General features: G+C 33.8%; 1 protein-coding gene across 1 annotated transcript in view; it reads left to right on the forward strand.

The window, feature by feature from the left end:
• LOC118194385 (CD9 antigen-like) overlaps positions 1–26217 on the forward strand; it is a 63396-nt gene that overhangs the window by 16038 nt on the left and 21141 nt on the right. The window contains exons 2-3 of the mRNA XM_035365534.2: positions 18706–18903; positions 20940–21020. Coding sequence (XP_035221425.1) covers positions 18706–18903; positions 20940–21020 — 279 coding nt within the window. The remainder of the gene's footprint in view (positions 1–18705; positions 18904–20939; positions 21021–26217) is intronic.

Here is a 26217-nt window from a genome sequence, read left to right on the forward strand (position 1 = left end):
TCAATGAAGATGGGATATGCATTTAGCTTCTTGTCTCAGGTTAAGGAGCCAGCCCGTTCGCGGGATTCGAACCTCGGACCGAACTACCAGTGTTCAGCGACTTTACCGCTCGGCCGCTGGTGAGCCCAACTGCCCAGAAAAGAAACCTGGGACAAGATACTAGTTTTTTTTTTTTTTTTTTTTTTTGATTTTGCAAACTCGGCTATGAATCTGTTAAATATGCGTAACAGATCAGGTGTCCTTCCTTTGAGACATTATTAATGTCACATTAAATGAAATAGAGAGTATTCATAAAATATTTAATTTTGTTAAATATTATCACTAGCATGTTAAGTATTGTTAATATTATCACTAGAATTTTAAATATTATTAATATTGTCACTAGCATGTTAAATGTTATTAATATTATCACAAGCATGTTAAACATTATCACTTTATTTGTCTCTAATATTTTAAGCATAATTTTATATTTTATTAGTGTACACGCAGATAAACTATAAAGATTTTATAAAAACATTTCTGGAATTTTACTCCCATGTTTATTTAATGAATATGACTAAAATTCTATTTAAGAATGTTCAGACTAAGATTTGAAATGTATTTAAAATATTTAGTTAATTTTAATCAAATTAATTTGAAAATCATATAACAAATCATTTTCAAAATTAATTTAATTTCAGGGAACAAATTATAAATTTTACAATTTATTTATTTTTGAAACCTAACCCTATTTACGTTAAAGTGACATTGCGGATAAACTTTATTTTAAAAAATATTATTTTCAACAAATACTACCGTTTAATTTCATAAAAATCATTTAATGGCGAATTCCAATTTTGGGTTTGGATCTATAGCTTTGGAGTATGTTAATAGATTCAATAGTTAGAAATTCAAAAAATAGCCCATTTGGCGTTTATAGGATTATATTTTAAAGATCTTTGTGTGTCAAGATAAAATGTAAAGGCGTGATGTTAATGAAGTAATACGGAGAGCAGTAAATAACAACGATCATTTCTTTAACCCTTGGGTGAAAAGTATAACACTGTTGATTTTAAGTTAAAAAAGTTTTCATAGATGGCAGCACCATAAGTTGAATGATTACTTTCATGGGTTATCTATATTTAAGCTCGTTTGTACAAGATAATGTTTGCTCGATTTTTAAACGTAGTATCTCTTCAGAGAGAGTAACAGCTCATTTTATTGCACTGTTAGCATAGCTGATTATTAAACAGGAAAGAACGATAAAATGTTTAACTAGGAAATTAAAGCTGCTCTTGAGAGCAAACTAAATCAAGTATGACGAGAGAGGTTTAAATTGCTGCCTGCTTTACGCGGGTCGGGCAACTTAATATTCCAGTCGCAAATTTTTTAATACGTATCTCCTTTCGATATCTCTTACCTGCTGTTGCTTTACAATATATTAGATAAAAGAGAGAAAATTATGTACTCGTATATTATGATAAATGAAATTATGTCTATATTAACGTGGTGTATTCATCTATACAAATATAGGTGGAATGTTTACAAGATGAATCATCTATCACTAAATACCGACAGCATTCTGTTAATTTAGGCTAATAAACATGCCAGATGTTATTAACATTAAAAATCAAAAATAAAATGTAATATGAGAGGAAAATATCTACAAAGAATACTTCCAAAGCAATGTAATCGTTCTGTACTATCAAAATAATTTTTTATTTATACTTTTTCCTCTCTGCAGCCTAGCCTACACATAAATAAATCAAGATAAACAGCCATAAATTTTTTTTGATGTAGAGTACTACATTTATTTCCATACAACGGTCCTGGAAATACTGTAAACTTAAAAACATCTCAAATATTTATCATACAGTCAGCCTTATTGAATGCAGTTCATATCGGATTTAGTATACCATTTGCAAATTTGCAGTACTGATGTGCACACCTTTAAAAATAACACTCTTAATTCAGTGCTAAGTTTGCTGAATTCAAGAACTATTTAGGAGGATATGAATAGTGCATTATGGACTTTTCAGCAAATAAGCATAACACTGTGTAAACTTAACATCTAAAGCGGTTAAGAATCTATAAACATCGCTTCTGAAAAACATTTGATGTGTACACTACATAACTTCCTTGTATGGCCCTTATTTTTGGTTGCATTTCATTTAAACTTATTTCCTCGAATTTTATTAGAGATATATTTCTCATTCAATTAATTTAGTTCTCACTTCGCGGCAAAGCAAAAATACTTAAAAACTCAAAACATCTTCATTAAAAATTGTAAAATAGAAAAAAAACATAAAACACAGTTAATTTTTTTTTACAAGTAAAATTAGAGTTTCTACGCATACAAGCAATGCGGCCAGAGGCAGATTTTTAGGTGCAAAAAATTACTTATGATCCCACTCGGCAAAAAGACATTGAAGGTGCAGAAACTGACTTAATTCACTATTTTACTGAATTTCAAATATAAACAAATGGCGGTTCGTTAGGCTTAACTCGCCGCTTAAACTTTTAAATTGTTGACAATTCTACAACTATTGCATGTAGATTAACTAAAGGCATAAAAACCTTAACCGAAACATAAAAAACCCGTAATTCCAGTACTAGTATTTTTTTTTTTTTTTTTTTGATTTTGCAAACTCGGCTATGAACTATGAATCTGTTAAATATGCGTAACAGATCAGGTGTCCTTCCTTTGAGACATTATTAATGTCACATTAAATGAAATACTGAGAGTATTTATAAAATATTTAATTTTGTTAAATATTATCACTAGCATGTTAAGTATTGTTAATATTATCACTAGAATTTTAAATATTGTTAATATTGTCACTAGCATGTTAATAATTTAAATAATAGCCTTTTAAATAAAAAAGTACGCAATTTATTAACACATAAGAATGAAAAATCTAAGCTTATGAAATGAGATTTGAAGACGATGTTTGTTAAAAAAAGTTTAATTGCATTGAAAATCACTGTAAAAAACCCTATAAAAAATTTGTAATATCATCTATTACCACAAATATTTTTTTCTCTTCCCTACCTATCATAAAATGTTTCCATTTCAGTGAAATTAAAAGAGATTTGTTTGAAGCAGCTATTTTTTTTAAGTTATAAAGATATAAGTGCATCATGCGGAAATATTTTTATTAAAGAATTAACGTTAGCTTTTAAAGAAATAAAAATGTTCATTTTTTCGTGCTTGTTTTAAACTGCTAGGCTTTTCTCGGCCTCTACGCTGAGTAAAGAGGCTTCATTTAGGGGATAGGGCAGTTTTTTTTAAATCTCAATTATTTTTTTGCATTTTGGCGTAATATGAATTATGAAAAATTTTACCAAGCTCGAATAAAACCGTAGAACAAAACCGCAGAACTAATAGGGCACCATATAACGGTTTTAGTAAGAACTGACACTAGCTTCGTTATCAGTTATGAATTTTTTCGAAAAAAACTTCTCTAAACGCTTTCGACAACGTTCACTTTGGCTGCTTTCTTCAACATTTTTAAAAAATAGGCCCAAAAAAACTGAGCGCGCTTAAATTCTGCTTTAAAGTTCCACATCTCTCTCAGTTCACCGCTCTGGAAAGTCCCACATCTTTCTAAAGAGTAAATGAACACGGCGTCATCTAAGAGCTTTAATTAGAACTGAACACGGGAACGCAACAACGGCTGCGTGAACTTGAGATACGTAAGGTGATTTCAAAATTGAAATTGTGCGGAATTATTAATATTTATTTTTTTGTAAAAAAGACAATTATTAATTCCTTGCTTAGCGTGCATGAATTCCACTGATAGCAGGAACGGCAATTTAAATCTAAGATGGGTGACTTATACGCAAGCTGGGTGTCGTAAGAGCAATATTGTAATATAAACGTCCTGAATGTGGACTCTGTGGGGCCAGTTTTTTATGCAGACAGTGATCTTCCTCTTGGTTTGAAAGTCAAGTGTTCAAAGATTCATCAAGATCCGAATGAAACTGTAGATTTCTATGAATAACACACACAGAAACAAACAAACGGATACTCTTCTTTATATATATATGTATATATATATATATATATACCAGGGGTGGCCAAAGTGCGGCTCGCGAGCCTGATACGGCTCTCGCAGGCAATGGTAAACTAAAAATATGGTAAACTAAAAATATTCAGTTCCAAAAAGAAGTAATTAATTAGTTTAGACTCTTTTTACAAAGTTATCAGGGATTTCTTTCTATTTAAAAACCTCCTCCACTACTTCTATAATGATGTAAATATGAACTTGTGGCTTTTAGAAAATCTAGATGCGGTTTTCGAACATTTCTGAATTCAAACGTGCGGCTCCTACTGACATGAAGTTTGGCCAACTCTGATGTATACTATATATATATACATGATTTTAATGTATTCAACTAGTGTTACTTCCCAATAGTTAATAGTCATTAAATGAATCTGCGTTTATCGCTTTTTAAAATGGCTAAATCTGCAATAACATAACAAATTTGCAAGAAAAATTAAATATCTTATGCTTTCCTGAAGTACAGAGAACAGACGCGTGGAAGACAAAATATTTTAATTAGGGGCAGTGACAACATATTTTGGTACTTCAATATCATATATATCACCGTATATGTTTCGGCTAAATTTGGTGATATTTAAAATTAATTTGACGAATATTAAAAAACGTTATGACAACTTTCAAAAAATGAAAAAAACACAATATGGTAACATAATACTTATTTAACAATGAGTAACATTTATTTACATATAATTTGAAATAATATTTATTTAACTTCGGAGAAATAACATTTATTTACATTTGTGGAAGCCTTAAATTTATCAATTACTGTTATAAAAGAATCAAATATTTTGTCTCATCTCACGTACTGCAGCCACATAAATTCTTCTAAACATGAATTTAAGTGTTGGAGAGACGTTCCTCTTTGTTTGATCATTTGGGCGCAGTTTTCTTACGAATTGAAATGAATAATTAATTTCATTTGGTGGCTATTTTTTACATTTTTACTCAGTATGCAAAATTCAAAGCTCTTGTAATAAAATCACTGTTTGTTTCTGAGTTCATATCAAATTAACAGTTATAGTTAAATATCGATAGTTAAATATCGTCAACATTTTACAGGAAAAAGTAATATGAAGAATACGACAAAATGCGCGAAATCACGAAGATCTTTTATTTTCAGATTTAAGGAAAGTTAAAAATTGCCAGCATTAACAAGAAAATAATAAACGATAGAGCCGTATTACGCGGCCAAACGTGCGCATGAAAGTAAAAAATTTATCCCATTACAAATATCACAAAAAATTACTGCTTCGTTTCTCATTGTTAATTGAAATCCTAAATATTTTAAAGGAAAAACGGTATACTGAATCAATGATAATCATATGGACTTGCTTTAGGATGATATAATTATGGCAAAGCACTCGAAGACTATCTGCCGACTGACGGGTGTCTTCGTGGAGCAGTTTCTAAGCGAAACTATCTCATAAACACGTTTGTATCACGCGGACAACATCGCAATTAAAACAGTGTGAAAATCAAATCCATTGTAGGTTAAAAACCTAGGGAATATATTCATCAAACTTAGCGACAAATCTTACACATTTGGCAACTGATAGAGGCGGCTCCTTTAATTCTGAAGTACCTACATTTCTTTTAAATGACTTTGTTTATTAAATTCTAAAAACAAATATATATTGTTTTTTGACAAGTGGCAGCACATTTTTTCCATATCGCTGAGTTTTCTGATTAAATTTGAAGCTTAAATATCTTGTGCTTTGCAGAGTGGCAAAGCAAAGCTTTTAAATTCCAGAGTTTTAAATCAAAAGTTCATTAAATTCGCTCAAGTATATATATATATTTATAAGGAGTAGGGGGCGTTTTTCAAAATCATACGTAGGCCGTGACCTTCCTCTTGTTTTGAAGGTCAGCTGAACGAAATTTTATCAAGATCGGAATAAAACTGCAGATTTTCATAAATTACGAACAAATGGACGCGCTTCTTTATATACACAGTTAAGGTTTCCCATCATCACTCAGTCGCCAACTTTAAAAGTTATAAAAGTGAGACTTTAAAAAAAATTTGATGTGTACACCACATGACTTCCTTGTACGGAATATTAAATTATACGCATTTTTCCCCGCATTTCATTTAAACTTATTTAATTGAATTAAATCTATTTCATCGATAGCGCATAAACCACAATATAATTAATGCGCTTTTTAAAATTAACTCTATTTATTTACTATAGCGATACTCTGGCGCTATATTCACTTAACAGCGTTACATCTCATTCATTTTATAACTCAGATTGAAAAAAAAAATCATCTGAAGGGAAAAAGAGTCTTTATTCTGTCTTTACGTACAGATGCCACGCAAAAACATCGTTAAAATGCATTCGATAGCGGTCAAAATGGATATTTTCGTTGAAATATGATACCCGAAATTTTCGCGATTACAATATTTTTTTTTTACTTCGCACAAGGAAGTTAAAAAGAATGTAAATCTCCACTTTTTAATCGTATTTAGAATTATCGCATAGTAATCGTATACTAAATAAAGTATTTTGAATCGTCTAGCTTACAGAATAAGAATGACGTTTTAAATAAGAATGAAATCTTAAAATTTTCACCCGAATCGAAGTCATTCAAATGCTTTCTCATTTAGTAATAATGTTAAGATTTATTTTTGGCGTTTGGTAATATAATATTGTTTCTGAGGCATGACTGTGTGTTTTCTCTCGAATCTCCGATGTAAGTATACATTGATTAAATAGCCTTCTGTTCTTTCTCTTTGTCTTTCATTTCTCCCAGTAGCTTGATTCTCACCTCATAGATAAAGATCGATGAAACTGAGCAACTTTCTTTATCTTAGAATTAAAAGTTTTCTGGCGATATTATAGCAAAGATAAACATTCGACATAAACATGAACGAGTGAAAAATACCATTTAAAAAAGATACAAAGAAATTACTTGTTAACATTAAAAATTAAAACTTCCAGGATACAAAATCATTTAAAAATAAAATAAACTATTGCTTCTTGCAACCGGTTATTGATGTTATATCTATGGCATTATCTCTTGTTTTTCTAAACAGAATTTGCGCTACTGATGTCAATGAACTCAGGATTTTTCCACGTGAAGCTTAAACATACATTTGTAGAAAAGCGGAAATGCCATATCTTGCTTAACGTTGGTATTTTTTTATTATGCTAGTGTCAGAGCATACTTATTTGCTTTAACTAGCACCGTAACAGAATCCCAAAGGGTAAACCATGTATACACAATCCTAAATGAAAATCCAAAGTTGGAGAAATCACGGCAGAAAAATAAACGAAGGCCAGGCCTCATGAATAAAATGAAGTGTTGCCAGTGAGGAGAAGAATTTTCCCCCACAAAAAAATCAGTTCCTCTCAAAATTCTCCAAACTAAGATTAAAACATATCTCTTTCCGGCCTTTATTTTCCCAATCGGTGGTGGCTGACATATACTTCCAATTACAGAAGTGTTTTAAATGACGGAAAATATTCCTGTTTCGGCAATATCAATTTAAAAAATTATTTTTACAAATGCGAAATCTAACTTCTAATGTGTTCTCGCTTTTCCTATACTTATATTTGGAAAAGTTTTACATTCGTTATTGAAAAGTAAAATAATAAGAAGTTTGACTTCCGTATGACAAAAATTAACAAGGATATATAAGTTCAAAATTTGCAGTTTTTGATGTCATTTTCAACTTGCCTTGAGGGATCGTTAATTAAATTAGAATAATTCAAGAAAATATGTTTAAATGAAGTGCTCTAAAAAAGTGTATAATTTAATAGGCACTGAAGTCCTGTCTACATCGGATTTTCTAAATAAGAAAAGTACGTAATTATTATTTTTTGAATACCGTCAGCGACTGCCGCAAATTAATCAATAAAAGAAAAGATTAAAATATTTTCAAACATACGAAGAAAACAAGAATTTATCATCATAAACGTAATACAATCTGAGGGCGCTCTGTTTTATAATATGTTCGTTAAAATATCTTAATTTTACTTCGATGACTGAGTTTTAAAATTATGTTGCCTCTATGAAAACAACTGATTTAACAAAAATACTTTAATGTTTATAAGAACTCATTAATACCTAATAAATTGCTACAAATTAAAAATTTAAATTCAATCGCATCAAATGATGTATTCGTATTATAAGACAAGTTCAAACTACCTAGCAATAACTCGCAGTCCTTTTACGTTTAACACGTCCTAGGGCCATTACGGAATAAAATATCGTCTGCCCCGCATAATTCTTCATTCGCATGATAACCATGGAAATATAAACATAAAATTACACTTAGGATCTAGAGTAGGAGTGGGTAAATATTTTTAACCAGGGGCCAGAAATGTCTGTGGTTAAAAGAAATGTAATGTCATTCATCGATCATAGCGCTCCATCTGAAACAAAGGAAGCTCGGACAGGATGTTGGACGCTAGACGAGAAAGGCGTACTAAGCCATATCATTTGATTTATGAGTATCTTATACGCATATTCAGCGATTATTAGCCTATACATAATACATGAATAAATATTTATCTTAATTGAGTTTTGAATTAAGTATTTGATGTAGAAACACTGCTTACATGTAGAATCTGGAAACAGAGAGCTACGATATGGAATTGTTTCTTTTCGAAACTGCATTCGAAAATGTAATGTCTGGAATTTTGTATATGTGACTGCTATAACATGTAGTTTTGCACCTCCCTTTTTCATCGCAATCGGAAGCACCAAACTTATGTGAACTCGGCGTCTAGATTTCTACGCTGACGACACACATTTAGGTGACTAAGTATTTATTTAGTTATTAATGAAGATACAGTGACGACTATTAATGTCGTTATCTAAAGAATATAATTTTTTATAAGCGTGAAAAGCTTCAAGAAAATCCCATTCATCAGACAGAGAGGCTTTAGGGATAATATTTGCAAAATTAAAAACCTTTCTATGATTATCTGTCCAAGATTTGTTTGCTTCTTGTCCTACAACATAAGATTCCACGTTTCTTGAACACTTAAGACTATGATATGCTATTACTTGGGAATGTAATGTCTCACGGTTCCCTGCTGCCACCCTTCATTGCCTCTGTCTTAAAGAACCAAGGTTCAGGAAATATTATGCCATGCGCCCCCGCGCCACTATTGCAAATGAGACGATAGCAAGTCGTACCATTTGTACGATATTAGCGGCTAACCAGCTTAGCTTGGAAATTGGATCCACGTTTCTTGATGCTAATGTTAACTTTCTTTTAGCTGGAGGATATATGACAAACTAGACTTTCAGTTCCCTAAGAAATAAAATCAGAGACGGGAGAACCGAATAGCGAATTTTACTGATAGGTGAGAAAATGACAAGTTGAATTTGTGGTTGAATCTGAGCACTTTTGCTGCTAACAAAAGAATAAAATGGTATGAAGATAACATTTTTATTGTTCTCATCGCTAAAAATTTCAAGTATCATATTTCAACGAAAATATCCACTCCAACCATTCTCGAAATCATTTGAACGATGTTTTCGCATGACATCTCTACCCACGGACAGGATAAAGAACTGTTTTGCCGAAAAGAATTGTAAAATGGATTTTAAATGTATTCTGAAGAGATTTTTTTCTTGACATCTGTACGTACATACGTATGTATCTCGCATAACTCAAGAACAAGCAGCCCTACAACGTTGAAATTTTGTATGTGACTGCTATAACATGTAGTTTTGCACCTCCCTTTTTCATCGCAATCGGAAGCACCAAACTTATGTGAACTCGGCGTCTAGATGTCTACGCTGACGACACACATTTAGGTGACTAAGTATTTATTTAGTTATTAATGGAGATACAGTGACGACTATTTACAAATGGAAAAAGTGTTAGAATTGAGAAGTTAACAGCTTCGTCGTCTATTATTACGTCTTAGTCGAAAACATGACTGTTCTCTTTCGCTTACATTATCCATCATTCGTATCACTGCGATACCGTTAGTCTTGTTGAGTTGTTGCACTCTTGCTACTCCCACACACATTATATATATATATATATATATTGTAAAGATCATGACTTGTGAAGATCGTGACTTTAAGAGAACGTGAAATATAAATAATAGGACAAGAACTTGCATTTTACGGTGTGGCAACAAGAAGAGGATTGGAAAGATTTTTATATATATTTTTGTTTAGAGAGTTGAATGTTTTTAATTTTTGAATAGTTGTAAGAGTTTTAACTGCAGTAATTAAGAGTTTAAAATTTTGATACTTTAGAGCTGCAGTATTTATTTTTTTTTGGTTCTGTTTTAAAATTTAAATAAAGGTATTTTGTTTATTCTGAAAAATTAGCTTTATTCTTCCTACAAGATTCGATATTCATTATATTGAAATAAGGAAAGGATCTTTACTGGCGCAGTCGACAGGATCGGAGTTTCCCCGCATATAATTACGAACCAAAATAACTCAGGTGAGAGCTCAATTTACCTTGGAAACGTAAAATAGTTAATTAAGATTATGAAAAGTTAATTATTGTTTCCGTCATGGAATCTTAGTTTATTTACTTGTCAAAGTAATGAATACGCCAGTGTTCAAATGTAATTTTCAAAGTAATGAATACGCCAGTGTTCAAATGTAATTTTCAAAGTAATGAATACTCCAGTGTTCAAATGTAATTTTCAAAGTAATGAATACGCCAGTGTTCAAATGTAATTTCGTTTGACTCGCCAGAGTAGGTGAACAACACATTAAGTATTGATTCTACTGATTGATTTTCGTGTCGAATAAAATTAAATTCATTGTGAATTATATTTAAATAGAAAAAGAAAAGAAAAAAAATAGCTTTTCATAAAACTAAGAGTCTATTGGCTGAATAAAATCGAGACATGGCTTTTATGGGACGTGGGAAAAAAGAGGATTTGCTGGCTTTAGCTGCTGAATTAGAAATTCAAGTAGATCCAAGTATGAAAATCGTGGCGATAAAAAATGAAATAATTCAAAGTGATACATATGATGAAGCATTTGCTAAAGAAGTGTTTTTAACGATTATTGAAGAGAGGAAAAGAAAAGAAGAGGAACAGCGAAGAAAGGAGAAAGAAGAGATTGAGGAACACCGAAGAAAGGAAAAAGAAGAGATTGAGGAAAGACGAAGGAAAGAAGAATTAGAAGCACAGCAGAAAAGAGAGCAAATGGAATTTGAATTGAGGAAACTCGAAATTGAATCTCGTGTTCGACTAACACAAACTCCACCAACAAATGAAAATGGACATCATAATTTTGATTTAATTAAGCTTATTCCCAAATTCAATTTAAGACACGATGATATTGTGATTTATTTATCCTTATTTGAAAGACAAGCTAAAAGGACAAAGATTGATCCTAAAGATTGGGTTTCATGTTTATTGACTTTAATGCCATCTGAAATCATTCAATTAATTGGTAGGGAATCTGAAGAAAATTTTGAAGATTATGAGTACATTAAGACCATTTTATTGAAGAGATTTAAATTAAATCCTGAAAGCTTTAGAAAAAAATTTGTGATGCCCCAAAAGAGCGCTGAAAAATCATGGAGAGGTTTTTGCTACGAAATTACAAGTTATTTTGAAGAATGGATCAATGGTCTTGAAATCACAAATTTTGCCGCGTTAAAAGACTTGATTATTACTGACCAAATTAAGAAAAGAGTACCCTATGAAGTAAGAGACCATCTTCTTGACGACTGGGCGAAATTCGTTTCTCCAACCAAATTAGCTGATAAACTTGACGAATATGACAGTGTTCGTAATATCTCAAAACAGAATGGTGGTAATCCATCAGCAGACAGAACTAATAAAAAATGGCAACCTCGTTCTCCACTTCCAGAAAGAGCTTTCAGAAATAAATCGCTGTACGCTGAAAACACGCCAAGAGTGTACCCATCCCGTAAGAGTGACGAACCACAAAAGACTAATTTCAAATTAACTTGCTATAATTATGGAAAAGAAGGTCATACATCTAAGTTATGTACCAAAAATCGGATACCAAGAAGTGCTTCTGCAACAGCACAAAACAACTTAATACAAACACAAGCACCCCTAGCAGAAAAAGAAAAACCAGAAGTGCTAACTGCCAAGATCTCTATTCCTGTCTCAAAATCAGTGGACGTATCTAGAAACATAGATGAATTAAAACTGGTCAAAGTTAAATGTGGAGATATTATTCTAAATGGAATCGTAGACACGGGAGCACAAATTTCAGTAGTCCGTGAGAAATTGGTTGACAACATACCTTGCGAAGGAGAAAGTAAAATAGAGATATCTTCTGCTTTTGGTGAAAACGAAATTACTCCACTAAAGATTTTCCAGATGAAAATTGACGATGATTTTCACGGTAGAGTGTCCATTACGTGTGCTGTTTCAAAAAAGCTAGTTACCGACTTGCTATTGAGTTCTTCAGCTTATGAAACACTCTGTGGAAATATCGAACTGTGGAACTGTGATCGTCATTGGGATGCATCCCCCTTAGAGTACAAAGAGACAGATGATAAACCCTCACCAGTTGAAGACATTACTACAAATTTGGCTGTTGTTAATCAGATTTCCCAAGAAAACATAGAGTCTCTGAAAACAACGAACAAGGTAAGACTAGAATTCAAGACACATCAAGAACAAGACGAAACTCTGAAAAAATGCTTTGAATGGGCAAATAAAAATCAAAATTCATATACTTTCGATGATGGCATATTACTTCATTCCGAATATATCTGTGGTGAAAACATTAAGCAAGTTGTATTACCTTTAGAAAAAAGAAGGGAAGTCCTAAGAATGGCACATGAAATCCCTCTTGCCGGCCACCTCGGTGAGAAAAAGACAATTCAACGAATCAAGTACTCATTCTTTTGGCCTACTATTAAGCAAGATGTTAAAAAATTCTGTGAAAGTTGTAAAGAATGCCAATTGAGGAGAACAGTTACGTACAAAGATCGAATCCCAATTCAACCTATTGTTAGGCCGGAAACACCCTTTGAAGTATGGAGCGTGAATTGTATCGGGCCATTAGAACCTCCATCCAGGAGAGGTCATCGGTTTGTGATATGTGCAGTTGACCTATGCACCAGATGGGCAGAAGCCACCCCCGTCAAAGACATAAGTGCGAAAACAACATGCAACGTTTTGATGAGGTTTTTTACTCAAACTGGATTTCCAAAAGTGATTTGTTCCGACCAGGGAACTAATTTCACAGCCAAACTCACCCGAGCCTTTGAGAACTTACTTGGTGTGTCTCCACGATTCTCCACTCCAGGACACCCCGAGAGTATGGGTGCTGTCGAGCGTTGGAATAGAACCTTAAAAGAGATGATGAACAAAAATATCCAAGAACATGGCAGAAACTGGGATTTGAATCTTCCCTATCTCCTGTTTGCCTACAGAGAAGTGCCACATAGCACCACTGGTTTGTCTCCCTTCCAGATGGTATATGGAAGAATACCACCAGGACCATTATCTTTGCTGAAAGAAATATGGACAGGTGAACGTAGCATTCCAGTTACAGCTTCCCGTTCAATTGAAAATTATCTACAAGACCTTTTAGAAAAATTAAGAAAAGCTCATGACATTGCATCAGCAAATTCCAAAATATCTCAAGAAGAGTACACTTCAAGATACAATTTACGTTCTCAAGAAAAGACTTTCAATGTTGGGGACAAAGTCCTCGTGTTAATGCCATCATCATCACATAAATTGCTCAACACGTGGCAAGGACCAGCTACCGTGATCAAACTTACCAGGCCACACTCTGCCAAAATCGAAATGGAAAACGGAAGTATTAGGGAACTCCATATAAATAAGTTAAGGCCATATATTGCTCGTGTAGATCACGTTGGTATCATTTTTGACCAAGATGAAGAGTTTGGAGATATCCACTATGCACCAGCAGATCTTATGAATAAATCTGCTGATGATATCTGGACCCATTTACAAAATTTGAAAGGTGACTTAAAATATTACCAACGGGAAGGACTATTTAAAGTACTAAAATCTTATGTAGATGTTTTCAGTAGCAAACCTGGTCAAGCCAATGTTGATGGTCATGACATCAAGGTTACAGAAGGATGTAATCCGAAAAGATTGAGGCCCTACCGTGTTCCTGTTTCACTTCAAGAGGAAGTCGATCGTCAAGTTAAAGAACTGTTAGAATGGGATCTTATAGAACCCAGTGACAGTAACTGGGCACATCCTATAGTATGTGTTGCAAAAAAGAATGGCGGCGTTAGACTGTGCATAGACTTCAGGCTTTTAAATAGCTTCACAATTCCGGACGCCTATCCGATGAAGATTGCTAAAGATTTACTATTCGAAATAGGGAAAGCCAAATTCATAACAGTTCTCGATTTAACCAAGGGATATTGGCAAATTCCTATGAAAGAAGAAGCTAAACCCTACACAGCATTTATCACTCATTCCGGCCATTACCAATGGAAAGTTCTCCCTTTCGGTTTGAAAAATGCTGGAAGTACCTTCCAAAAATCGATGGATAAGGTGCTTGCAAACCATAAGAAATACTGCCGTTCATATATTGATGATGTGGCAATATTTTCTGAAACTTGGGATGACCACCTCTATCACATCGACCAAGTGTTTCAGACACTGAGAAACGCAGGTCTAACCGCAAATCTAGAAAAGTGTGATTTCGGAAAGAGCCACGTGAAGTTTCTAGGACATGTAATAGGTTCTGGCACTCACTCTCCAGATCCTGAGAAAGTAGAAGTCATCAGAAATCTGTCTAAGCCTACCACTAAAAAAGAAGTCAGGAGTCTTTTAGGGCTAGCAAGCTACTATAGGGATTATATCCCAAATTTTTCTGAGATTGTTTTACCTCTAACAAACCTTACAAAGAAGAGTGTTCCAAATAATATTCCATGGGACTCTGAAAAAGAAGCAGCTTTTAACAAACTTAAAGAAGAGTTGATTAAAATGCCATCTCTGCATACTCCGGACATCAGCAAGCCCTTTCAACTCTACACGGATGCATCTGCTTTCGCAATTGGAGCGTGTTTAGCTCAAAACGACGAACATGGCAAAGAAATGCCCATAGCATTTTTCAGCAAGAAATTAACGCCCTGTCAACAACGATGGTCAACCATCGAACGAGAAGCATTTTGTGTCATCGAAGCCTTGAAAAAATTTGACACATGGATTTTCGGTGCCAAAGTGCAGATTGTGTCTGATCACAATCCCCTCACCTACTTGACCCAAAGCGCCCCTCATGGTGCTAAACTGTCTCGTTGGGCCTTAGCGTTACAACGGTATAACATGACTGTGACATACCGCAAAGGAAGTTCACATGGGAATGCTGATGCTTTGTCAAGGTTAGCTGTTAACTCTTTCTCTCTCAATGAACTCTGAGCAACATTGTCTCTACGGTGACGAATGTGCTTCTTGTGGGGGGACTTGTAAAGATCATGACTTGTGAAGATCGTGACTTTAAGAGAACGTGAAATATAAATAATAGGACAAGAACTTGCATTTTACGGTGTGGCAACAAGAAGAGGATTGGAAAGATTTTTATATATATTTTTGTTTAGAGAGTTGAATGTTTTTAATTTTTGAATAGTTGTAAGAGTTTTAACTGCAGTAATTAAGAGTTTAAAATTTTGATAGTTTAGAGCTGCAGTATTTATTTTTTTTTGGTTCTGTTTTAAAATTTAAATAAAGGTATTTTGTTTATTCTGAAAAATTAGCTTTATTCTTCCTACAAGATTCAATATTCATTATATTGAAATAAGGAAAGGATCTTTACTTATATATATATATACCCGCACTGTTACCTGGCTGGCTAGGTGAGCTTAGTTTTTTTAATTCCCATATGTTAGTAAATTGTGCATTTTTGCTTAAAAAGAGATTAAATTAGGCGGTTTTTATGTTCCGGTTAAGTTTTTTATGCCTTTAGTTAATCTGTATGCAATAGCTGCAAAATTATCAACAGTTTACAACTATGGCGAGTTAAGCGTGATGAACCGTCATTTGTTTACATTTGAAACTCAGTAAGATAGTGAATTAATTCATTCTCTGCATCTTCAATGTCTGTTTTGCCGAGTAGGCCCAAAAATTTAACTTTCAGTTTTGCAAACCGAAAAATCTACCTTCTTGCCCGCTGGCCGAGTTGTTTGTTTTTGCTTAGGAACTCTAATTTTACCTAAAAAGATTTTTTTATTGTTTTCTCTATTTTACAATTTTTAATGAAGATGGCTTGAGTTTTATTTTGCCGCGAAGTGAGAACTGAATTAATTGAATGAGAAATGGATTGGAAGAAATAAGTTTAAATGAAATGTAGCAAAAAATGTGTATAATTTAATAGGCCACACAAGAAAGTCATGTGGTATCCACATTAAATTTTTTTTCTACTGATGAAAAGAGATCGATATTAGTTTGTCCTCGAAATCGATAGATATTCATTCACAACTTAAGCCAATTCTAAAGTTGGTTTCTTGCCTAATTTTAAATTTTACTCTGTCGTGTTGCTCTTCCGGTCAAATTTTGCAGATCCTAAAAATGTAAAAATGTATTAAAAAAATAAATTGATTATAAAGAAGACGATATGTATCTGTGGTGCAATTAAAAGTGCAGATTATTCGTTGCATAATAACAGAAATTACAAATACGTATTAAATGATTTTACATGAAAAGAAGAATATTTCAGTATCATAAATGGCACAGGCAGGGCAAGCAATTCTTAAACGAATCTGCCAATTTAATGCCCATGTGTTTATATAAAACGACTCACACTGAAATCCAAGGCAGCCACGCAAGATTTCAAATAATTTTAGTTTTCTACAAATATAGTAGTGTTAAAAAGATGATTATAAAATTTTAAAGCATTTATTTATGTTCTCAGAAATATTGGTTACTTTTAGATGTGGTCGTTAGAAGCCAGTTGACTGAAATTAAATATTTTTTTAATATTGCATATTAATTGTTATTGCATTGTGGACGATAATATGGATGAATCTATCTTTCAAATAACACTTTTTGGTAACATTAGACTTGAATGTTTTCACTGCATGCTTGTTCGTTTCGTTCTGGAATGAAGTACTGCATTCATGTTTCATCGCAGTTTACAAGTGGGTAAAAAAATTTTCACCAATCTTTTCAAAATGCTACAGAAGTTATGTATTTGTAGGGAGTCTTCTTATTTTGAGCGTGTTCAGGTATCAAAAATGCGAAACAGACTAATGCTCACCGTGCAAATTTTAAGTTGAACCTTAATTAACGCTTCCATGCTACCAATACCTATTTGAAGATCCTACGTAATTTCTCTGATGGTGATTCTCTTAGGGTTTCGAATCAAGCCATCAAGGACAATCAGCTTGTTTTCTTCAACGGAGGTTCTCAATCAAGGTACATGTAATACATTTCATCCGACCTGTTTTAAAACATTTGCTCCAATCATACTGTTGCGTTCTACGGGCTCTTGGATTTGGAGTTATTGATAATAACACTTGATGACGAATCAAAACACAATTTATTTGCCTGTATTACACGGGAGAGTTCCAAAGACAAGCTTACAGTCGTCGAAAAGCTACGACAAACACGTTGGAACTATCAGCAGTACAGTCATACCTTTACTTTGACTTTACCGTACTATAACGGTAAAGTCAAAGCTCTGAAATACAGTTCCCGATTCGGTCTATTGCTCTCAAATTACTCTCTGAACCCAAGACGCTACCACTACTACTACTCTTTCTGCGTACAGACAGGGTATATATAGCTTTAACTAACCTTCGAGAACATTCCCGAGAAAAACCGCTAAGAATGCGTTCTAGAAAGTTCTTGCTCCATCTATATCATATCGCCAATTTTGTCTCCAAATGTCACCAAATTGGCGATTTCTCGCCAAAGCTGGCAACCCTAACATATCTTTGAGGGGATGCTATCTTACTGCAGCTGGGTATTTCGCAACAATTCACTCTAGACTGGGAGAGACACACATTTCCAAACTGATATTTAAGCCTCGAATAAATCTGAGAGGAAATAATACTTTCTTTAGTCAAAATTCTAATGATGATATGCTATTACGTACATCATGCTATTATTATACATAATGCTACTTAATTACTAATATTATAAACTTCATGTTCCGACATGTGAATTTCAACTAACTGAGGTGTCGCCCAGACGGCATAGTAGTTAGGGCAGCCTACTATGGTACCGAAAGGCCCGGGTAAGATATGGAAGTTTGTAAATGTATAGTGTCGGTGCGGTATGGCGGCACTCTAAATATGCGGCGAGCCGAAAGTTCTCTCGTGTGGATCAGTGGATGAGAAGAGGGATGGAATACCCTCGGATCCTTCACCGGGTGCTCTCTCTCGAAATTGGGGGGTGGAAAATAGAAGTCCAACTTCTCTTCGGAGTAGCTTCGCAGCCATTGTTCCACGTAATGAGAACAACAACAACAGCAACTAACTGAGGTGATAGAAAGAAATACCAGCACTATCATTATTCAGTTAAAATATGCATATATTTGTCCAATGAGTCTTGATTACATTGAACGTTTTCCAAGGGACATGAAAAATCCTCTTTATTACTTCTCTTGTAATATCTTAGCCTGAGCGTTTTTCGTTTAGGGTGGCACTACTAAAATAATTTTTAAAAAATCTTCCCTCTATTCCCCTGTTATCAATAACACTTAAAGTTTGCATTTTTTGTTATGATATTAATATCTCTTATTTTTACAGATTTTAGGAGCAGTACTGACTGCCCTTGGTGTTTGGATCAAGGTTGACAGCGAGTTCCTGGACATCCAAACTGGACTGAATACGACTCAGTTCAAAACATCTGCACACATACTCATTGCTACAGGTGTCATTATCATGATTGTTGGATTCTTAGGCTGCTATGGAGCAATCGCCAGTAAAATATGGATGCTAATTTTGGTAATATATCTTATATATAATAATACGATTTCTTTTCATTCCAACCTGATATTAGAATATCTTAATTCAGAAACCAGAAGTTTGTTATTTTATTTTGCAAATCTTTGTATAAATAATAGTACTCAGAAATTCATTTCATATAAAACTTTTGCTAAGATTCAATTTTCATAAGTCTCAAACAACTTTTTTAAGTTTCGTTTGAGTCAATTAATATAATAAATGTTTCTTTTTACTTCCTTGCACGAAATAAAAAGGAAGTATTGTAAACGCAAAAAGTTTCAGGCAGCATACTTCAGCGAAAATATCCATTTTGACCGCTATCAAATGCAATTTAACGATGTTTTTGCGTGATATCTGTACGTAAGGACAGAATAAAAAACTCTTTTCCTCCAAAAAAATTATAAGACTGCTTTAAAATGAATTCTAAAGAGAATTTTTCGTGGTGTCTGTACGTACGTACGTACGTATGTATCTCGCATAACTCAAAAACAAGTAGCCTCTGAACGTTGAAATTTTGTATGTAGGACTGCTATAACATGTAGATGTGCACCTCCTATTTTGGTTTCAATCGGCCGCACCAAAAAGTATATATATATATATATTGTCCAATGAGTGGATGTATATATATATATACATCCACTCTGTTACTCGACTCAGTGATCTCAGTTTCTTTACTCTGATATGTTTGTAAATTGTGCATTTTTTGCTTTAAAAATGATTGAATTATGTTGTTCTTATTTTCCGGTTAAGGTTTTTATGCCTTTAGTAAATCTGCAAGCAATATTTGTACAATTAATCTGTAATTTAAAAGCTGTTTAAGTGAAGTTAAGCCTAATTTTTAAAGAACATGGCGGACATATTTGTTTACATTTAAAACAGCAGAATAGTAGATTTGTTGCCAATCTATAGAAAGTAAGCTTCGCGATAACAAAGATAACGCCTTCTTTTATTATTGCGAATTAAATCATGCTTAATCCATTCTGGAATTTGTTGGAGTAAATAAGTGTTTAAGATTTACTTCGTAATTTTCAATACAGATATTTTGAGTTTTTATGTACTGTCGCGAAGTGAAAACTGAATTAATTGAATGAGAAATACTCAATCGTCTGTGAAAAACTGCTTCTTTTTTGTTTTGTTTGCTTAATTTCTTTTGTACATCGTTCTAGATTTATTGTAGTATTTGAATAGAACATGTGGCAACGATTAGATAATTCTTCAAATGACATAAATTTTGTGCATTCTGAGTTATAATAAGAACGAAATATAACTCTGTTAAGTGAACCTAGGACCAGAGTGTCTCTATGGTAAACAAATATAGTGAATTTTAAAGAGTGCATTTATTTTATTGTGGTTTATGAGCTATCGGCGAAGTAGATTTAATTCAATCCAATAAGTTTAAATGAAATGCAAGAAAAAATGCGTATAATTTAATATTCCGTACAAGGAAGTCATGTGGTATACACATCAGATTTTTTTTAATATTTGTTGACGAAAGTTTTATAAAAGGAAAATATTTATTACTGAAATAATTTATTTCACGGTAAAAGAGAAAAAGCATCTATTTTGAATTTTCTGTCTTTCTATATGTCAATAAGTTATTTTAACTTTACTGAAAGGTTTAAGTTAAAATCTTGTTACCAATCTTTTAAAATCTGCTATAAATATTTTAAATCTACTGATTTGGTTCTCAACAACTCTAATAAATTTCGGTCATTTCGAGTCTTAAATTATAGAGACTGCTTTAATTTTCAATGACATAACTATTATTCACAACTATTAAAATCACAATAACAGTGAATGACATAATATTTTATTTTTGTCGGAGGACCTTTGTATAGTAGGAAAAAAACTGAGAGAAATTTATCTTAAATATGGATCTTTATACGTAATGGATAATATTATATTACACATAGAGAGGAAAACTTAATAAACTGACATACTATAAAAAATAAATACATGCCTTCTTATCTTATATGTGTTTCAAGCAAGAATATTAAAGAAAGTTTTCTGAAATCCCGATCAACATTTCTTTTCAGTTTGCGATTATTGTGGTCATTATTATCTTGTTGGAAATCACGGTAATGGCAATTGTATGGACAGCAAGTACGAACAAAGATGTAAGTCAATATATTTTTGAATATGTCTGAATTAAAATTTTTCAGTATTTTTTACAATTTTTACTTGACGTTAAAAAATTCGTAAAAGTCATATATGAAAGTTATTTACTTCTATGTTAATTAAAAGTTTTTTTCACTATGTGTTACAATTTTTACTTGACATTAAAAAAATTCGTCATATTATAAGGTGTTTCTCCTGCCTCCTTAGCATACTTTCGTAGTGCTGCACGCTGGGCGCGTATTCCAGAGGTCCGTGGTTCGATTCCCATCGAAGACGTTGCTCATTTTTCACATCTCTTGCTTCCAAAAAAATACCTAATGTCTCTACAATATATGAAAGTTGTTTACATGTATGTTAACTATGTATAATTTTTCAGTATATTTTACAATTTTTACTTGACGTTAAAAATTATTAAAAGTTATTTACATCTATGTTAACTATATATTGATTGATATCAACGGTCCTCAAGTTAAAATAGTTGTTTCAAACCGAAAGATTGCACGAAGCACGCAGGATTGGTACCAAGTATAGCATAATTGCACTACTAAAAACAGCAGATAAGTGAATTAAAATTCAAGCAATTTTTAAGATTACTTTAACGATACTCTTTAAGAACCTCATTTTCTTGCTGGTGTCGGTCATTTTCGAATACGATATATTTGAGAAGGGAATCAAATTTTTCTTAAGAATTCTACTTTTCGACGACTTTAAATATATTTAAATTGCATAAATATTTGAATTAGAGGCACGATTTAAAAACAAAACCTTATTCTGCGCAGCATTTTACTCTGTTTCTGAGTCATCGAAAATGGTATTCAGATTCGGGTACTTACGTACTATCCGGCCCACCAGCGGCCGAGCGGTAAAGTCGCTGAACACTGGTAGTTCAGTCCGAGGTTCGAATCCCGCGAACGGGCTGGCTGCATGGGCGTTTTCGTGGTTTTCCACATGTGTAACGTGTATACGAGCCAGTTTCCCTTAGAAAGTCCTCCACGAAGGCACCCCTCCCCTTAGGCAGATAGCCCTAGTGTGCTTTGCTGTAATCTCAATAAACCAAACCAAACCAAACTTACGTACTATCGCAACCATCTTGGCGCAATCTGTCGATTTTTTAAGGATAAAAATGTAAAAGTTGCTTAGCATGTACAAGTTGGTGAGTTCCCCCCCCTTCTCCTTTAGAAAGTTTTCCAAACTCTTAGTATTTATAGTAAATTTGGTAAACAATATTAACATAGAACAAGAAAACATAATTTAGCAATTTAAAATATAAATTTGAATTATTAAATAAGGATTATGTTAAGCATTAAAGAAAATAAGATACGTACTTCTCCGAAACTTTCCGTAATTTGTTTTCGTTATTATTCTCCCGACCTACACAGCTATCTGTTTTCATTCAAAAAATCATCACAGAATTGCAGAGACTGGGCTTCGTGCAATCTTCGGCGACAGACGCTATCTAGAAAACGCATTTGCTAGTTGTTCCCTTTAGAAAATTTTCGGCAAAATTCTGCATGACTGCCAAAATTTTACCGTAGTTTCTTCTATTTGCTGGCGAATTCCACCAACTCGTATTTAAAACTAAGTTTAATGCCAAAAATATCACGATTTATGTATAAAAACCGTTGGAACTTAGAATACAACAAAATAGAACGCATACGAAAATGGCAGCGTTTGCTTGACTGAACCGATTGTTATGAGTATGGTTGCCGGAAGAATGATTATGTGCATAGTTTCTAAAATCTGGCACTTTCTGAAAATTCGGCTACTTCCTACTAAGAGGGTTGCGATAGTACGTAGGTACCCATATTCGGTTACATCACTCGTAAATATGAAATTCTGTAGATTCAGAAATAGATGGCGCGAGTACTGCGGATACGCTATCTGACGAGGCGAAAATTTTACTATATCGCCCAGTTTATTCAAATTCGACTGTTATTTCATCATAAAACCTTGACAAAGCGGCTAATCATAAAGTTTAGATTTTAACTCTAGAAAAAAGTGTATTTTCATGGCAAAAGAATGACTCTTGTAAATGGCAGAGGAATGACAATGTGTAAAGAATGATATTTCTAAAATCCTCAAATTTTAATTTGTCTGTGTACCCACACACAAGCAAAAAGGATATGGCGAATTAAATTAAAATTTACCAATATAAGTATACTTGCGAGAGTTTATCAATAATATTATTACAAATTTTGTATTCAGATAGATAATTTTATTAGAATTATAGTTAAAATTGTTGCATTTCCTCGTGCAATGCAGCGCGAGACAAATTTTAAGGGAAATCTATGCCGGAAAAGTAAGAATACAGGAGAACGTGCATTTAATTTTGAATAAGCGGATATCTTAGTAATTAGTATTCATATAGAATAAATGTTATTGACCACTATATTGGCTGTAACCGTAATTCCATCCTCTTATTGCTTGCCAGTAACTTCGAGAAACAGAAACTACTAGAAATATCTCACGACCTGTTGAAAGCTATAAAAGGCTCGAGAGAGAGCCTCTCAGCTTTTCTACAAAATCACAACCGTCAGGCCCAATATGGGATATATCAAGAACTGAAAAGAGCAGACTAATGCATCATCTGCTGACAACCAGCATAACCTCAAAGTTACAAAAGTCTCAGTTCAGTTGTTTAGTTAGTTGCTTAGTTGTTGTTGCGAGTTGTTTAGTTCCGCGGGAATTGAGATATCTGAATTAGCTTTCTCTTTAGATACGCTTTACATTTCGTTGTATTTTAACATTTTTAGCAGTTTGAAGTATAACTGCTGATTATTATGCGTGATATTGTGAACACTTATACGAATATCTCTGAGGAAAATTTCAGAGTTCTGAAATATTTCTTTTAATAAAAATAAATTTTATTAATGTATTATCGGACTTGTGCATTCAATCTTTTACGGACCCGTAAGCACGCAACGATATTAAGAGGGCCAATGAGAAAAAAAGAGATTATGTTAGTTTGTAGAGTAATTAGCTTTTTTTTTTTTTTTTTTTTTTTTTTTTAAAAAAAACAGGCGTACATGAAAAATAAGCAACGAACCTGGATCTCTAGAATATGCGCCGAATATACTAACCTTCACAACACGAAGCCATGCTAGAAGGAGAGAGAAAATACCTTATATACTCCTCCTTTTAAAGGGCGACTGAGGATTAGGAGGCCCAATCGCCACATCCTGGTGGTGACGAATCATCATCCGCCACCTTTTAGTTCGGGCTCCACTGTAGAGCCATTAGAAATTTTAATGCAGGAGACGTGAAAAATATGCAATGCTCTCACCGTGACTCGAAACCTGAACCTCTCGAATACGCGCCGAGTGTACTAATCGTTACACCACGAAGGCATGCTGTAAGGAGGAAGGAAATACCTAATAGGATGAGCAGAGAATGAGAAAAATGTTTACTTCAGATCTTAATTTTTCAATAATTCATTCTTAAAACTTTGTATGTAAATTCTACATATTTTACGAATTTTTATATGGGGGGTAAGATAAAACTTTTAGTGATAGTTAAGGCTAATAAATTAAAAATAATTATTTAATTGACTACGAATAGTAGGATGAAATTGCCAAGATGCAGGAAGATTAAGTGTCCCGAAAAATCGCGTAGACAGCTCCGTACTGTCGGGAAACTGCATTTGATGTTTCACTTTTTCCTGAAAAAAAAACTAAACTTTTAACACATTACTGAAAATCGGAAGCCATTGATCATTATACACTCATGTCCATAAATTAAGGATAATGCAAAATCAGGCAAAGGGAGAGTTAGAAGCAAAACAAATTTGACTTATTTGTAAAGCTTATTTATTAAACAAAAGGTAAAGAGCAAAAAAAGATGCTATATGTATGATATTATTAAAAAAATTAGCGATTTTTTCTCCCTGGAGCAAATTAGAAAAAAAAAAAAAAAAAAAAAAACCTATTTACAAAAAACCAATATTACATGTTTGGTATGATTGTTAATACATTGTATGTCTCCCAGACGATGCAATACAATCCGTACAACGCCTAGGCATGCTGAGTATCAAATTATCGATCTGATCTTGGGGTATACTACACCACTCAAAAAGAAATGCTCTCCGAAGTTCCGGTAGGCATGTAGGAGGAGGTTGACGGGCTTCAACTCGTCGGCCAAGCATGTCCCACACGTGTTCTACTGGATTCAAGTACGGTGAGAATGCTGGCCAGTCCATACGGATGATATCCTCTTATTGAAGGCATTCGCTTACGATGTTTGCACAGTGAGGACGTGCGTTGTCATCCATAAACACAAATTGTGCGCCCATGGCACCCCGAAACAAACGTACATGTTGTTCCAGAATGACGTCCCGATAGATTTGCCTTTTCATGGTTCCACTTTGAACATGCAGGTCAGTTCTGGAACCCAGAATAATTCCACCCCAAACGAGCACTCCTGCACCACCGTAACGGTGTCGTTCAATGATGTTTTCTTGGTGGTAACGGGTACCTGAAGCTCTCCATATGAAATTCCGGCGAGAATCAGACTGCAAGCTAAACCTGGACTCGTCGGAAAACATCGCACAAGCCCACTGTTGCGGTGTCCACAATGCATGCTCTCTATTCCAGGCTAACCGGAGACGACTGTGAGTTGCATTAAGTGGAACGCATCTGACAGGTCTACGAGCATATAGACCAATCTGCCCTAAGCGTCTGTACACGGTCTGCCTTGAAATTGTCGTACCAAACCAGTGGCTGAAGATAGCTGACGAGACAGGTCTGAGGTGTGCTCCGCCTGTTTCTTTTGGCAGCAACTGCCAAATACCGGTCCTCATTCGGCGTTGTAACTCTGGGGCGACCTGTGTTGTAACGTCTACTCACATTACCATCATCTTGGAATCGTTGCCAACGCCTGGAGATGACACTCTGGGTAATTCCAAGTTCGTCTGATACTTCCAGTTGATATGATTCGACATAATATGGACTGAGAGACTGCCGATTTTCCGAAAAGTCGAGTTTTACTGAATAAGGAATGGGTGTTTCGGAACTCTTAATAACTAAGAAACTCTAGAAACTCTAGAACTAGAAACTCTAGAACTTAACTAAGAAACTCTAGAAATCGAATATTATCCTAGAGAAAAATGTATATAAATTTAAAAAAATCTATTCTTCCACATTGATCTGTGGGTGGTGGTACTGCTTTTTCCAACTGTCGAGCCAGTCTGCATTAACAGTA

The sequence above is a fragment of the Stegodyphus dumicola genome, chromosome 2, assembly GCF_044657685.1.
Source record: "Stegodyphus dumicola isolate Sdum_Otavi_A_Nest chromosome 2, ASM4465768v1".
Classification (NCBI taxonomy): Eukaryota; Metazoa; Arthropoda; class Arachnida; order Araneae; family Eresidae; genus Stegodyphus; species Stegodyphus dumicola.